Below are 14,954 nucleotides of genomic sequence, written 5' to 3'. Positions count from 1 at the left end.
ACCCCCCTCCTCCCTTATCCGTACGTACGTAAATCCAGGCAGACGCGCTTCTCAATACGCCTTCTTTGTCTCATCATCGAGCGTGGCTTCGGGTACATGGGTCACGGCCACGCCTTCCGGCCCGCTCAGCGACTTACCCATGACCGCATTGGGCTCGTCGTCCGAGCCGTCCTGCGCGACAGGCGGGCCGGTGAAGTTCTTCCTAGCGTAGGCGAGATACCACACGGCACTGATGAGGGCGAAACCAGCAAAGACGACGCTCGCGTAGTTCATGGACGAGGCCGTGACGGGAATGGCGACGGGCATGGAGAAGATGACCACAGCAAAGACGATCCACAGCACGGATATGCCGTTGATCAGGTAGCCGAAGCGGCCGAGCGGGTAGGGCGAGCGGGCGACGACCTTGCGGCCGCGGATCATGTTGACGAGCACGGGGACACAGTACGACGTCGACAGACAGATGGTGGCGACGCCTGTGAACGAGTTGAAGGCGGCCGAGGAGCCGAAGAAGATGAGGCCCAGGATGCAATCGACGACGGTGGAGAGGGCCAGGGCCCACAGCGGCACGTCGAGCTTCTTGTTGACCTTCATCCAGAGGCGGTAGCCGGGGATAGCGCCATCGCGTGCAAAGGCGTAGGTGCAGCGCGAGGCGGCAGTTAGGGCGCCCACGCCTGCGAAGAAGAGGATGCCCAGGATGAGGAACAGGAGGCAAAAGCCACCCGCCTTGGAGCCTGTGACAGTGGTGAAGAGGAGACCAATGGGCTGGCCGTTGGCGACGCCAAGAAGCATCTCAATGTCGGGCAGCACAAATAGCAGCGGCACAAGGTAGAAGATACCCGTGATACCCGCTGCAACGACGGACAAGACAATGGCCTTGGGCACCTGGCTCTCAGGGTGCTGGACCTCTTCACACATGGCAGCGACCATGCCATAGCCTGTAAGGGTGTATGCAGCTAAGGGAAGACGTGTCAGTACGGACCGAGTCAGAACCGGACAATGACCAGGGGTAGAAACAGAGAGAGGGGGGGAAGGGTCGGTTGGACGTTACAGCGGGCCAAGCGGCTAAGTGGCCGAGCGGTCAAGGGAGGCTGCACAAATATCCAAGGCGACCCGGAACAAAGAAGAGGGGAGCATCAGACAGAAACACAAAAAAAAGGAAGAGAGGGTGGCCACATACGCTGGAGCAAGCCTACGAAAAAGGACCATCCAGAGGGCCAACCGCTGGCAGACGAATCGTAGTGAGTGAAGACAAACTCGGCGGATCTGCGCTGATCTGCCGTCGCTAAGAGGGTGACCAGGATGATGACCACGCTGGCGCCAGTCCAGTAAATGCAGACCTTGTTGATCAGGTCCAGATGCCTAGAGCCGAATGCATTGACCAGGGCGCAGACGAGCATGACCGCCCAGAAGGCGAGGACGGTTTGCCACTCGTTGGGCACGAAATCCTCATCAAAGATGGAAATGGCGCTGAGCACGAGCTGGGCGCCGGAGAAGTTGATCGACAGCGTGACGGTCCAATTGCCCACGAGGGTCAACCATCCGTCGATGAAGCTGACGATCGGCGCCCACTCGGGGGTGCTCAGCATGGCCGACCAGTAGTAGACGCCGCCAGCGGTCGGGTAAACGGCGCAAATCTCGGCCAGGGACGCAGCAATGCAGCATGAGATGAGTGAGACGAGGACCCAACCCCAGAGCACGCTGACGGACTGGCCGGTTGTGAGGGTGATGTACATGGTCGTTGACAGGCCAAAGGGCACCGCCATGATGGCGAAGGACATGCCCAGGATGCTCATCATGCTGAGGTTGCGCGGCAGCTCGCTGGTGTACCCCAGGCGCTGGAGAGCCTTTTCGGCGCTGGGGGCATTGCGATCAGGCTCCATGATGTTGCGATTTGGCGGGGGGCCCTCAACTCGGTGTTCTAGAATGACCTGATTGACTGGGATTGCGCCGCGCGCCGTGGAGGATTCTGTTGCCACGGGAGGTGTCTTGAAAACGTGACGAGGATTGCTTAACGCCCTAAGTACGTGTGGATGCGGGTGTATGAATCTATCGCGGATGGTTGGGCCGGGGGAATGGGAATGCGCGATATGACTGCCGGCATGAACTCTGAGCTACCTGGGAAGGCCGTCGTAGCTTAAGCCTCGCGCAGGGCCAAGACGGGAGAGAAGGTCAGCGGTGCGTAGTGCGTCCGCCGGATGAAAGGTTCCTTGCGTCGGAACAGCGTGTGAGTTGCGTGTTTGAATGTGTGCGTGTGTGTGTGTGTGTGTGTATGTGTGACAAGACGCGGCAGAAGCAACAAAAATGGTTTGCAATGGCACGCACTCGAGATTTGACACAAATTAGCAGACTACAGCCACGAGGTTCGTTCAGTCTAGAAGAAACCATGGGGGAAGAATCCACCACGCGGGGGGAGACACGTCTCACGAGACCCTTTCTCCATGGTCCAGACCTGTTACTACCGATAACAGCAACGCCCAGTACGTCATGTATAGCGAGGGGAAGAAGCGAGGAGAGCGCAGTACACCAGTAGAGCCAGGGGAAGCGATTCAGCTCCCTCCATTGTTGGTATCGCGGTCAACTCCGCAACCAATGGCTGCTGTGAAAATGGGCGAGGACGGGGGTAAGACAGCGAAGCGGAACCAATTGCAGAGCACTATCCTAGTGACGATCGGGATTAGAGCTGGACGGGGTCGCCGAGTTGCCGAATGTCGGCCGACTATCGTTGCTTATCGTCTATCTACCTTGCGGGTTGAGATCCTGGGGAACCTCGAGGGGGAAATTGGAGTCGCATCATTTCCAGATAAGAGGAGATGTGTTGCCTGAAACGCCGAGATAGGAGGACCCTTACCTCTGTCGTGCGGGTGGTTCTCAGCGGCCTGGTTATGGGAGCATTGGCTACTTATGGGACCATTGATACAAGGCGAGAGCCAAGTCATGTTCTAATGAGCTGTCTCTGACAGCGATAAGGCGGTTTGTTCACTGACTCGGGAACGTGCCATCAGGCATCAAGACGCGTAGGCGAGGGATAAAGAGGAATCAGCTCCAGGAACAAGGGGTTTCACTCCAAAGCAACAAGATTCATAGGCAGGGTAGCCGAGACAGGCGCGATGAAACACATGGATATGAGGGTTCCTTTTCTGGAAGGTCTGAACGCCATTGATTGGGCTCTCTAATAGCATCTGAGGGTAAGCCTCACACATGCGATACAGGCCATGTGCCAAGGCTGCTGTGCCCCTCGTTTTACGGCCAAGATGAGGCTACATGTACATCAGGTAGGTAGGTAGGTAGGTAGGTACCTTAGGTTACCAACTACCTAGGTATCCCAGGCCTGTGTTCATGTTTTTTAACCAGTCGCTCAGCCTTGTGCATACCTAGCTCAGAGGAGGATTGGATAGTTCGACAAGAGAGCCTAACTAGCAATAACCGCCCTTGGCGATGGGCTTTCAAGACCATACTCAGGGTCCCAAAGCTAACCCCATGCCACCTCCAAGGCATCGAAGTGCCGCCTGAGGCCATGCCAAGTGCGGCTTCACAGCCCTGCCGCGCCACCGCCCGCAGCTTGACACCTGACCTGATGAGAAGGCCAAGCAAAGTATGGCATGCAGGGGGACGGAACCGTTTCCTGTTATTTCTGCGTCTTACTTAATGGCGTCACATCCAAACCCCCGCATTTCGAACGGGATCACCCCGCGATATGTCCACGATCAAACAAACACCACGATCGCCTTGAGCCTCCACGAACACCCCCCACCAACATGGATCAGCACGATCACCACAGCGAGGCGCCTCCGCCGTATCCGGGACACCCGTCCGAGCAGCACAGCCATCGCGACGCGCACGACACACATCCAGCAGACCCTGCGCCGGCGTACGAACCGTTGATTGACAGGGCTAGCGACGGCCCGCTGGCCGAGGAAACCAATGACCGCCACGGCGTTCAGCCAGGCGCGCGGGCCGTCTCAACGTCACAGCCATCATCTTCGCGTGCGAGAGCATCCTCCTTGACATCGCCGCCGCCTCCTCCCTCACCAGTCACGGCAGGGTCCTCTTCCTCACGCAACCCCTTTACCTACCTCAGGGACAAGAAGCGCGAGCGCGAAGCGACCAAGAAGGTCGATTTTTACGAAAAGCACTACGGGTTCGTGCCCAAGAACGTGCTCACGGAAGCGGAGTGGAAGCGGATCAGGAAGGAGGCGGTCAAGGTCAAGGTACCCGTGAAGATGCGATCAAAGGGCTACCATTACTGGTGAACTGTCTGATCAGGGAGGGAGAGGGGAGAGGGGTGTAGGGGCTGCAGAAGACCGGTCTGCAAACCGGAAATTGCCGCCGCAAGTTTAGTCCGGTGCAAATTCAGTACGAGCAAGACATGATGAGACCCACGCGTACATGACGATACCTAGATACCACACATGGCGAATCGATTTCGATGATGCTTTCCATTTTGAAATAGAGTCTGCCTGCTGCCTGCTTCCTGCCGCCTGCCGCCTGCTGCCCAACATTGGCTGGGTATCCCTGAAGTGAAGGCTGATTTCCGTAATCCGGGATCGCCGGCTCTGAACCCGATCACCAATCAACCACTCTTTACGCCACGGCACACCCTTGCACGCGGCGTCAAAGTAAAGTGGTCTATGCCGTCGCCGATCGCAAACTCATGTGCGCAACCTGGTCTGCGGTGAGTCTCACACTCCGCATCACATCGAGGTGATAGTCCGTGATCCGCGCCACCGCCTGGGCAAAGGCATTGCAGTTTGCGTGTCTGGCGCGAACACGCACCGAGGCCCCGTCCTGAAGTCTGCGGACAAGGTCCCGCACGGTACCCTTGTATGCGGCTGGTCTGTCGAGACAGTTGAGGTCGGGGTTCTGAAGAAGGAACTGAACGAACGCGCCGAGAATGACTCTGGCGCAGTTTTCTTGTCTCTCCGTGTTGCAGTCTTGGACTGTGCAGCTCAAGCTGTGGCAAAGCTTGATCTGCATCTCCGAAAGGACTCTGAAGGCCATTGCAACAATATCGGCTCGCATCTGTATGATGCTGTCTGCGTGGCATAGTTTAGCGGATGTCGTCTGAGGGCAGAGATATGCAGCTCTTTCCCTGGACTTACCAATCATGCCCATCATCCGTCCGTTGTATCTGTGATTCGTGAGAACTAGATCAGAAGGACCGACGACTTCTTCGTAATCGCCGAGACTAGAGTCATTGATCAGTGTTCTGGCTGCGCAGAGAAAAAGCTGCTTATCGCCAAGCTCCCAGGAGATGAGGATGACACGATCGCTGTCGGGGACGATGCTCATGACTGTCAATGATTCCCCAGAGCCATGGTCGGGACGCTCTGCAGCGTATCGACTGACGCTTTCGTGCTCCCTGTGCAGGATCCGGTCAGCTGGGTGATTGATTTTACACGGAATGGTCACTTACAGCTTCGGAGCCTGTGCATGTGTATCCGCCAGACGAGCAGACGGTAACATGGCCTCCGAAACACCTTCGAAGGTTTCATTCTCTTGAGAAGAGCCACCTGCATCCGCGCCTGCCTCCGACTCGCGGCGCGAACGCTTGCGCTTCCTCGAAGGGACTGCTGGTTGCCGCTCGCGAGACTCATCCTGTGGCGAATGGATCGTGTCACGGATGCTGTCCAGCCAGGCAGGCGCAAACATGGCAACCACGGGGCCCATCTCAAACGAGCTCAAAGTGCTCGCGATCTGGTAGAGTAGATCCGGAGAGGCCGTCATGGGGACAAGTCCGTATTCGAAGTGGCAGGCGTGCAAAAGCACCTCCATGGCGGCGGGATCAATGGCAGGGAGCACAAGGCAGGGCTTGCCAGCAGTGGCGGGATCAGGCAGGATCTTGTCCCACTCTGCCGAGGTCGAAGCAAGCACGCCGGCGTTGAACTCGAAAGAATGTGTGGCGTCGCCTTCGCCGACGATGATGCAGACATCGGCTCTTTCCTCACTACCGATGATGACGGCATTAGGACGGGCGTTGGACGGGCTTGAGGGAGTGTTGGTTTCGAACTTGACTTCACATTCTTCGGGACCCTCGTCGTCTGAGCATATCTGCGATCCCTTGCACGAGCTCTTGGGGGATGCTTTTCTAGGGGTGTCGTGCGCAGGCAGTATGGCTGATTCAGTCTTGGGGCTTTGAGAGCGAGACATACTGTGTTGTCTGCGCGCGCACGTTAGAGGGCAGTCTTGCTGGGAGGCGCAGGTGTAGAGGCTTTCCTTTGTTGAGCAGTGCTATGTCAAGAACACGAGCAAATATCGACACGTCATAAGTGCAAAATTGGTATGTGGAGGAGGAAGGTTGTGCCACCTGATAGGTCTGCGTATTGGCGTTGATATGTTGATGGTTACACAAAACCTTGGCTGAAGTTTCTGTAATGGTGGAAGGAAGGTGCATGCCACAGGTTCGTGGGAGTGGCTGGTAGTAGTCAATACGACAATGGATATGAATAGCCGTCGTGGAAGGCACTGGTCCTCCATTCACTTGTACGTTATTGTGGCCACACTCTGCCCATCTTGCTGCCAGAAGGCTCAACTATCAAATAGTACTTTGTCGTAGCCAGCATAATATTCCAGTACAGTATAATTTCTATCAGACTTTCCACTTCACAAAGCATGAGGGAAGGAACGTGTCGCAGACATTTGGTGAATCGCTCCCGCTTCAGCCTGTGTAACATTCATAATCATGCCTTGGCCATAGCGCTGACAGCCGTACAGAAGCCGTTCAGTCCCAAGCTGAAGCCTGAATGTCCCAGAAACGCCATTGATTCCTTCTTGATTATGGTAGCAAAGCATGCGACCCCAAAGCCAGCATTCTCTTCGCCAGTCATGCTCAGTGTAAAGTTGCGTCTTCGAGATGATGATGATATACCTGTGTAACGCTACTATTCATCCTATGTGGGCAAAAATACACCTGCGCCTTCAATGCGCCTGTCTTTTGACCGTTAAGGTAGGCATATCTAAGTTGCCCACTAGTTCATGAGATTCATCTCGAGTCATTTGATTAAGGAGGGGGGGAGGCCAGTCTGTTTGAGGGTGATTCGGTTCTTTCAGTTCCTGTAGCATCAGCCCCTCCAGGTTTGGTATGTTAGTTAGCTTAAGAGTGGAGGGGTCTGGGTTTTGCCGCTTGTGTGAGCATGGGCTGTCTCTGCTCTTCTCCTGAATTTTGGCTTCGGTACTATCGTACCTAGTTTCGCGAGCGCCTCGCCTGAGCTATACGAATGAAGTTACCCCTGAGTACCCCTGTCGGCCCAGTTCTTGGTGCTAGGGGAGAGCTCCTGATCGTGGTTGCCAGAGCTGTGGCCCTCTCACTGTCCCCCCTTTCTGGGCCATTGCGTCTTGGAGAGCGAAGGATGAGAGATACGAGTCAAATTCCAAATCAACTCATCAAGAGACATGACCACGCCACAGTGCACATACGCCCAATAAATCCATGTGATATTACTACCTCTGACTCCAACCCCTCCAAAGACGTCCAAGTAAAACAATCCACCCCTAAGCCCAAGGACCAGGCATATGTCCATCTACGTACACTTGGTGATAGTCACGACGACAGGAGCAGGCGGCGGGCACGCGTCCTCGTCAGCAGCCGGGGCAGGCGTGATAGCAGCGGCAGCGCCGCCCGCAGGTGTAGGCGTAGGCGTAGCCTTGGGGGGAGGCGCGGCCGCCTTGCCGATGAGGATGCCGTTGAAGGCATCGGCAGCAGCCTGGTTCTGGGCGGCGGCGATGGCGGCGGCGCTGGCCTGGGCGCACGAGGCCTGGACGGCGGCGGGGGCCTTGCACGAGTCGCTGAGGCGCTGGCAGATGAAGCCGGCGATGATGCCGACCTTTTGGGCGGAGCCGTGACCAAAGTCCTTGAGGTTGTTGGGGATGAAGGCCGCCTCCTTGCGACCGTCGAGACCAGCGGCGAACTTGATGCTGGGGTCCGTGCAGGAGCCAAAGTTGCCAGTGGCTGGTGTGGCCTGGCGGCGCTCGCGGAGGAAGCGCTCGCGGGAGGTGGAGCGCTTGCCGAGGGAGTTGGCGGCGTGGCACTGGGCGTTCTGGGTTTCGCACTGACCGACACCGCCGGTCAGCTTGCCCGTGTTGGCGGCGTTGGCGCAGGCGTTGTGCTGAATGTCACACGAGCGGCTAAGGGCGGCACCGGCACTGGTAAAGGTGTTGCCTTTGACGGAGAAGGGGCGGTCACCGGTACCCTTGATGACGGGAGGGGCAGCGCCGCCGAGGGTGCCAGTGAAGGCTTGAATGTTGTTGCCGCCGGCTTGAGCGTTGTTGCCGCCGGCTTGAGCGTTGTTGCCGCCGGCTTGAGCGTTGTTGCCGCCGGCTTGAGCGTTGTTGCCGCCGGCTTGAGCGTTGTTGCCGCCGGCCGGGGCAGGTGTCCCGACGGCACCGGCGGGGAGGGTCGTGGTGAACACGGTGCAGCTGCGGCTGGCAGACGTAGTGGGCTTCACAGCCTCGCACTCATCGGCGTCCGGGGCACCAGCGGGGGGCTTGTCAGCGGCGTTGCCAGCGGCGTTGCCAGCGTTACCAGCGGCGTTGCCAGCAGCATTACCAGAGGAGGGGGGAGGCGTGGTGGCAGGCTTCCCAGCAGGCGAACCGGCATCAGCAAGGACGGCGCCGGTCGCAGCGGCGACAGGAAGGCCAGCAAAGTCAATGTGGGTGGCCTTGAGCTGGCCGGTGCCCTTGAAGGCCGGGACGACATCTTTGACGGCGGCCTTGATCTCGTCAGGGGTAGCATCGAGGAGGAGGAGGCGCTGGGTGAAGATGCAGCCGACGGGGTCATTGGCGCTGTCGCAGGACTTGCCGGCGGCGGTCCTGTCATTGAGCTCTCCGGCGACAAAGGTGCCACTCTCGAGCGCCAGCAGCGGATCGCCGCCGATGAGGGCCAGCTGCTTGGCCAGAGCCAGGGCGATGGCCTTGTTGCCTGCGAGGGCGCCAGGTCCGGCGGCATCCTGGTGCTGGGCGAAGGCGCCGATTTCAGGGTTGACGGGCTTGTCGGTACAAGCGGCACTGACGCCGCCAACGGAGCCGGTGTTGCGCTCGAGGGCCTGGTAGACGAGGGCAGCGGACATGCCGCGGATATCTCCCACCTTTTTGGCGTTGGTGAAGGCCTGGTCAGCAGTCTCCTGCTTGAGGCATGCCAGGTTGGTGACCTTGCCGGCACCTTTGGAAGCGGCAGCGTCACCGAGGAGGCCGAAGACAGGATCAGAAATGCCCTTGGGGTTGTTGAGGTTGAGGAACTCGCGGGTGATCGTCAGGAAGATCTCATGAGAGTGCTCCTGAGGGACCTGGCGCTTGAAAATGTTGCCTCGGCGGCTGTGCGCAGTCCCCTGGGACTGGGCAGGGCTCGCAGAAGCCATGCCAAGGAGGCCGAGAGTGACGAGTTCAAACTTCATTTTTGTTGATGGTAAATCGGCGACAAAGCAAAAGTCAGCGGTATGTTGTCTCAATGAGATGGTAATGATTGGTAGGGAGATGAAGTGAAGGACCGTCCGAATGCAGTCAAAGAAGGTATAATACTCGAGCGAGAATAGGTGCACTAAGCAAAGAATGGAAGAGTTCACAGAACCCGTGTTGTAAGAGAAAAGGTGGGAAAGAGAAAAGAGAGTAGTATCTCAGAGAATATTGGATGACGATGCGATGTGTGAGCAGAGTGAAGACCAGACGAAGAGGACCGGAAGATCAGCATGATTATATAGTGGAAGGACAGGGATGAAGTAGATCGGATCACTTGGCACAATTGCTTGATTCCCCAAGACCCATATCCTTTCTGCCCCCTTTGCCCCTCGTGTTGTCGCTTCGCTTCGATATATTGGTATCAGCGCTGCGCCTGCCGTTCATCGTGGTTGTCCCCTTTCTGGGGCTCCTCTTCGAATGCTACGCAGCCGTGGCCATGTCGTGTGCCTGGGCGCTTGTACCATGTACTGGACTCGGCTCTCGGCAGCGACGGCTGGAAAGTGACCAAACAAAGGTACAGCAGGTCACCCAGCTATACGGAATGTCTTGTCACAAGGGGCTCGCGGGAAGTATCGAATGTGGCATCTGACAGGTAGCGAACGTCAGGGACGCCCCTTGTGGACCTTCGGTAGGGTGACATGGGGGGGTGAAGATCTGGGTTAGGCGAGGATTCGAGACCGGGCAGCGTGCCGAAAGGAGATTGTGGGATGCTCAATTCAGCGGCCCCCAGGCTGAGCATCAGTGCTGTGCAACAGGCATTGTCTTTGTTCGGCGGCGACTTGAGATGGTAGGTGAGAAGGATTGAGCGCTATCGAATCAAGGGGCCACGCAGCTGGGTCGTCGTTGATGGGGTGAGGTGGTGTTGAGTAGGAGGACGTTGAGGCGAAGATCAGACAAGGCGAGCGTCATGAGGGTTTGGGCCGGGGTCGCTTAGGCTGAGCCCCACCCATCTGATGCCAAGAGCGTCTCCGCCAGTCACAAGCTCGTATTCCCCAGGGATAGCCCTGGCTCTGTCCACGTGACATCGACCTGTGCCTGGCCGACTCTGAAACTCCATCACCACCCTCGATCTCCTTCTCTCTCCTCTTTGTGTGACCAAGTCACCTACCAACAACGACTCCCCGCCGCCGCTCGTCCTTCTCTGCCATCCCTTGTCGTCTCAACTCTCCATGTGGCGTTTTGAAGATCAATCTGAGAGATCACCATGCTCGACGGCTACACAGCATGTCCCCCCCCCCCCCCCTCCCCAGTCATTCTGTCATTTGTCACCCTTGATCAGCACACTGCAATTGCGCTCTTGCGTCGACACGGCCACGTCCAACGCCGGGTTCCCGTCGAAAAAGTTGACCGGCTTGAGCCCGACAATCATCTTCTCGCACGGCATGACCGGCCAGTCCTCAATCCGTGGATTGTGCGTCGACCCGAACGTGTGCCACAGCACAATGTCTTCGTTTCGAACCGACGACCTGGCCTCGTCATGACGCCTCGCCGCGATCCACGATGCGATCCCTTCGCCGCCGAGCGACTGCATCGTGTGCCTGCCCGCTGGGAACAGCTCTTCGTCGTCATGCCGAGTCACCCACACCGCGTGTGCCGCGTACTCGGACCGTCGCGCGTGGTACGACTTGGGGTGTGCCAGGAGCAGTTGGCTGTAGCACGGCAGCAGCTTGAAGCCGATGGGCGTGCCCGTGATGGCGTTTTTTTTGGCCTCGTTGACGATCTTGACGACGCGGTTCGTGCGAAAGTCGAGATCGAGACCCGTCTCCTTTTCGATGACCTGTGACCTTGTCGTGTACCCGACGCCAAAGGGGTTGCAGTCCTCGCCGGACGCGTCCTCCTCCTCGAAGGCCATGGCGTGCGATTCCTCGACGACTAGCGAATTTGCGTGTCCGCCGATTGCCGGGTCGATTCGCAGGCAGAAGAGGTGCTGATGGTACGGCGCCAGCGTGCCCGGCGCCACGATGGTCCCGTACGGCACCGTGTCGCCAATGTCGATCGGCGCCGTCGACATGATGCCCGTCGCCCGCACCTCGTAGAACAGCGACGCGTCCTGCTGAAAGTAGAACAGGAACAGGTACTCGTAGTTGCTCACGGTGATGATAGTCTGCAGCACGAGCACCCTCGACCGCGTCACGACGGCGTTGCCCGTGCGAAAGTTGGTGTGCTTCCACAGAATGCCGTCGTCAATCTCGTGGCAGCAGACAACGTTGGGCATCCGCAGCGGCTCGCCTGCCGCCGTCGTCAGCCAGCCGTCAAAGTACCGGATGTGCCCGAGACAGTCGCAGCCGAGGCCCAGATTGTTGGCGTTGACGCCGGCGCCGTCGTTGCCGAGGTCAAAGGCCGCCTTGCGCGGGTACGGCGCCCGGGGATCTGCGTACGGCACAAACATCTCGGCGAGCGAGAGGCGGTAAAAGAGGCTGCGGCCGTCGTAGCGCACGTCGTGCAGCGTCATGCCCTCGCGGTAGTTGAAGCCGATGCGCATTGTCCACTTTTCCCACGTGATGAGGTTGCCCGCGGTGCTGAACGATGGGCCTTCTGGCTGCGAAATGAGGTACGGCTTGGTCGTCGTTCTGTGGCTCGTGAGGAGATCGGGGTGGTACTCGCTCTTTTCGGCGTTGACGATTTTCCGCTCGTCGAATGCCGCCTGACGCGTGTGCGTTCTGTCCCCGGCTGCCGACGGCAAGCGGTAGACGCTCGTGACCCGGAGGTCGGGCGACACCTCGGCGCAAATGTCGAGCGGGTAGGCGTAGTAGTTTGCCTCTGGATGGTCTGACAGGCGCATGTAGAACCAACCCTGTCGTCTGCCTCAGCATATGTCATTACACGAATGAAACAATGGAATTGACCCTACCATAGTCCATCGTTCCTTCATGTTCTTGACGCCGTCGGTGGCGTATGCCCACGGCTCTACCACCACCGTGGCGCCCTCGGGCAGCTTCAGCGATTCAATCTCCCGCTGGACCTGCTCGTCTGCGAGACATGCGTCACCGACTTGCTTCATGAAGTCTGTGTCGATGTACGAGTGCCGTCCATGAAGTTCCTTGTTCGAGGCCACGGCCTGCTGATCGAGGTTGACAATTATCTCGTGGAGGAGCTTTTCTATGAAGACCTGCACTCTAGCTTGTCGGGGTGGCCGTGTACCAGAGCCGGGGCTGGATTGTTCGTTGTCAAGGAAGACGACCATATCCTTCTTCGGGGGCTCGGCGAGCGAGATGGCCCGGAAGAACAGCTTGTTAGCCGGCCATGACTTTTTCAAAATACTGGTCGCCTAAGGGCAGAGGGCAAAATAGTAAGAATTCATGTGTCGCTCAGGCTGTCATCGTCTGGGGACGGGAACGCATACCTCGATGATCTCACTCGGAGTCAGCGGCTCAAAGGGATGGGTGGACATGATAGATAAGGTAGGATGAACAATTCCGTCGGGCTTAAAGCAAAAAAGCCGATGCACGATGCTGCGTGCTTCGATGAGCGCGTTGATTCTCGCTGTCGAACTGCCTCAGCAAGTACGAACAATTGAGGGCCAGCCTGGACCCCTCCGGCATCTCGATGATGAAGCCCCGTTTAGCGAGGCTCGATTGGGTCATGTGTCCCGGCTAACTGCGGCCAACCCCGCGCCGTCCTCGGAGCAGACCCATCCCCGAAGAGCAGGTGGAGCCGGACATGGAGCACCGTGCTCGGCATCAGTCCGCTAAGGTGAGGTTTTGGCGATGCCCGTCTCCGTATCGGACGGGGAGCCCCATGAGCCTCGCCGAGCGAGGGCGAGCATGCTGTGCTTCCGTGCTGCTGGCCATCGTCGTATAGACTGCGCGAGAACGTACCTCCGACATCGGTCTCCACAATCGGTCGGACCGGCACGTTGGTCTGCTCGGAAACCGAAACTCACACCGACGTGACGACCATCGTGAGTCAACAGAATCATCTTCACCATGATTCGCCGAAAGGATAAGGGGAATCAGGGGTAACGCAAGAGGCTTGATATATTTATTAACAGTTGTTGTCGGAGCGCCAAGACACAGTCTCTCGTCGATGTTCGTCGCTCATGCCATTTCAAATCCGGCCCTCTTATAAATAATTCTTCGAGCTCAACCGACACATATACACCAAGCGCAGCATGCAAACCGACAATAAAAAGCGAACCAAGCCCCGTGTGGCTGTTCTATATCAGAACACGGAGCCTCCCGTCATTGACGGGACACGGAAGCCTATGAAGCCTGGTGGTAGGCACTCTGCCTAGTCACCTCAGATGACTGGAGGCCGAAAGCAAACTAACAGAATCACAGGCTACCAGGATTCCGGAGCAGACATTGCATATACCCTGTGTCTCTCAGATGAGGTTGAGGTCATCACTCCGTCCTCTAACCCAGTCCCCGAACAGCACGCTGGCTGGTGCTTCCCTGACACCGAAGAAGGGATCCTGCAAGCCATTGAGCGAGGTGCCACTCATCTTTGGGCTAACACAATTTTGTTCGCCTCGCATCCACTTCAAGTATCTGCCAAGGTAGGCAAGCACCAGGATCACCTACGTGTCGTCGGTCAAGGCCCTTTGCTCGTCGAGAAGTACGACAACAAGGACTACGTCAACGACCTCCTGCGCCGACTCGGGGGCTTCACCATGCCGCGGGCGTGGTCGCTACCGTCGGGCCCCATCAGCCCAAGCGACATTGAAGATTGCATCTATCCCCTCGTCGTCAAGCCCGCCCGCGGCCGCGGCAGCTACGGCGTCAAAGTCTGCAAAGACGCTTCGGAGCTTGTCTCGCATGCAGAATCGCTAAGGTCTGAAGGTCTCAGCCTGGTCATGGTTGAAGAATACCTGTCTGGCGAGGAAGCGACAGTCACGGTCATGCCGCCGAGCCTTGACAAGCCGGACTATCTGGCCCTGCCGGTCGTCACGCGCTTCAACCACCAGGATGGCATCGCTCCGTACAATGGCACGGTTGCCGTTTCCACAAACTCGAGGGCTGTTGTTGGGTCAGACGACCCGGCTTATGAGGCAATCTCGAGGGAGTGCGAGAATGTCGCCCGAGTTCTTGGTGTTACGGGCCCGATCCGGATTGATGTCAGACGCTACGGCCCTTCGGATCCGAGATTTGTGATATTCGACGTCAACATGAAACCTGTGAGTTCGCAAAACATGGCGCTGGAAGTCTGGATTGGAAATACCCATCGCTAACGTCTAAAGAACATGACGGGCCCCGGCCGGCCGGGTCGAGAGGATCAGGCGTGCTTGTCCCTTCTGGCAGCAGGCGGCCTAGGCTGGGACTATCAACGCTTGCTGAAAGAGATACTTGGCACGGCGGTCCTTTTGAGGAAGCACCGGTCACTCCATCCTCTATAAGTAGAGGAATTCTTGAAACCGCTTCATCGATGACTTTGAGTTTCACAGATGGAGCAGTCAACTATGTATTTCGGTCTCTTCTAAATGTATTTCCGTAGCTTGCTTTACAGCGGATGTCTGCAGGGTTTCTCCGTGGGCTTGGCTTGGTGGCATTCTGCAGAATTTGTCGAGC

General features: G+C 57.7%; 6 protein-coding genes across 6 annotated transcripts; 2 read left to right on the top strand and 4 right to left on the bottom strand.

The window, feature by feature from the left end:
* Positions 1-51: 51 nt before the first annotated feature.
* On the bottom strand, positions 52-1,880 carry VDAG_03352 (polyamine transporter TPO5; the record flags this gene model as incomplete). Its single annotated transcript, XM_009657217.1, has 2 exons — positions 52-935; positions 1,178-1,880. The coding sequence occupies 2 exons, from the start codon at positions 1,878-1,880 to the stop codon at positions 52-54; spliced, it is 1,587 nt and encodes a 528-aa protein (XP_009655512.1).
* Positions 1,881-3,684: 1,804 nt separating this feature from the next.
* VDAG_03351 (uncharacterized protein) lies at positions 3,685-4,444 on the top strand. Its single transcript, XM_009657216.1, has one exon. The coding sequence runs from the start codon at positions 3,756-3,758 to the stop codon at positions 4,248-4,250; it is 495 nt and encodes a 164-aa protein (XP_009655511.1). The 5' UTR covers positions 3,685-3,755; the 3' UTR covers positions 4,251-4,444.
* Positions 4,445-4,626: 182 nt separating this feature from the next.
* On the bottom strand, positions 4,627-6,147 carry VDAG_03350 (uncharacterized protein; the record flags this gene model as incomplete). Its single annotated transcript, XM_009657215.1, has 3 exons — positions 4,627-5,033; positions 5,100-5,359; positions 5,414-6,147. 3 exons carry the CDS (start codon positions 6,145-6,147, stop codon positions 4,627-4,629), a joined length of 1,401 nt encoding a protein of 466 aa, XP_009655510.1.
* Positions 6,148-7,517: 1,370 nt separating this feature from the next.
* On the bottom strand, positions 7,518-9,386 carry VDAG_03349 (uncharacterized protein; the record flags this gene model as incomplete). Its single annotated transcript, XM_009657214.1, has 1 exon — positions 7,518-9,386. The coding sequence occupies one exon, from the start codon at positions 9,384-9,386 to the stop codon at positions 7,518-7,520; it is 1,869 nt and encodes a 622-aa protein (XP_009655509.1).
* A 1,319-nt stretch (positions 9,387-10,705) lies between these two features.
* Positions 10,706-12,838, bottom strand: VDAG_03348 (copper amine oxidase; the record flags this gene model as incomplete). The annotated part of the gene is made up of 3 exons (XM_009657213.1): positions 10,706-12,241; positions 12,299-12,715; positions 12,791-12,838. The coding sequence occupies 3 exons, from the start codon at positions 12,836-12,838 to the stop codon at positions 10,706-10,708; spliced, it is 2,001 nt and encodes a 666-aa protein (XP_009655508.1).
* A 720-nt stretch (positions 12,839-13,558) lies between these two features.
* On the top strand, positions 13,559-14,782 carry VDAG_03347 (uncharacterized protein; the record flags this gene model as incomplete). The annotated part of the gene is made up of 3 exons (XM_009657212.1): positions 13,559-13,664; positions 13,728-14,563; positions 14,627-14,782. The coding sequence occupies 3 exons, from the start codon at positions 13,559-13,561 to the stop codon at positions 14,780-14,782; spliced, it is 1,098 nt and encodes a 365-aa protein (XP_009655507.1).
* Between the last annotated feature and the right edge of the window lie 172 nt (positions 14,783-14,954).

The sequence above is a fragment of the Verticillium dahliae genome, genomic scaffold, assembly GCF_000150675.1.
Source record: "Verticillium dahliae VdLs.17 supercont1.5 genomic scaffold, whole genome shotgun sequence".
Lineage (NCBI taxonomy): Eukaryota > Fungi > Ascomycota > Sordariomycetes > Glomerellales > Plectosphaerellaceae > Verticillium > Verticillium dahliae.
This window is presented reverse-complemented; position numbering and strand designations above follow the sequence as displayed.

Bases quoted from the DNA above. Each gene is read 5' to 3' on its own strand.
- VDAG_03351 (XM_009657216.1), top strand. From the start codon at position 3,756: ATGGATCAGCACGATCACCACAGCGAGGCGCCTCCGCCGTATCCGGGA.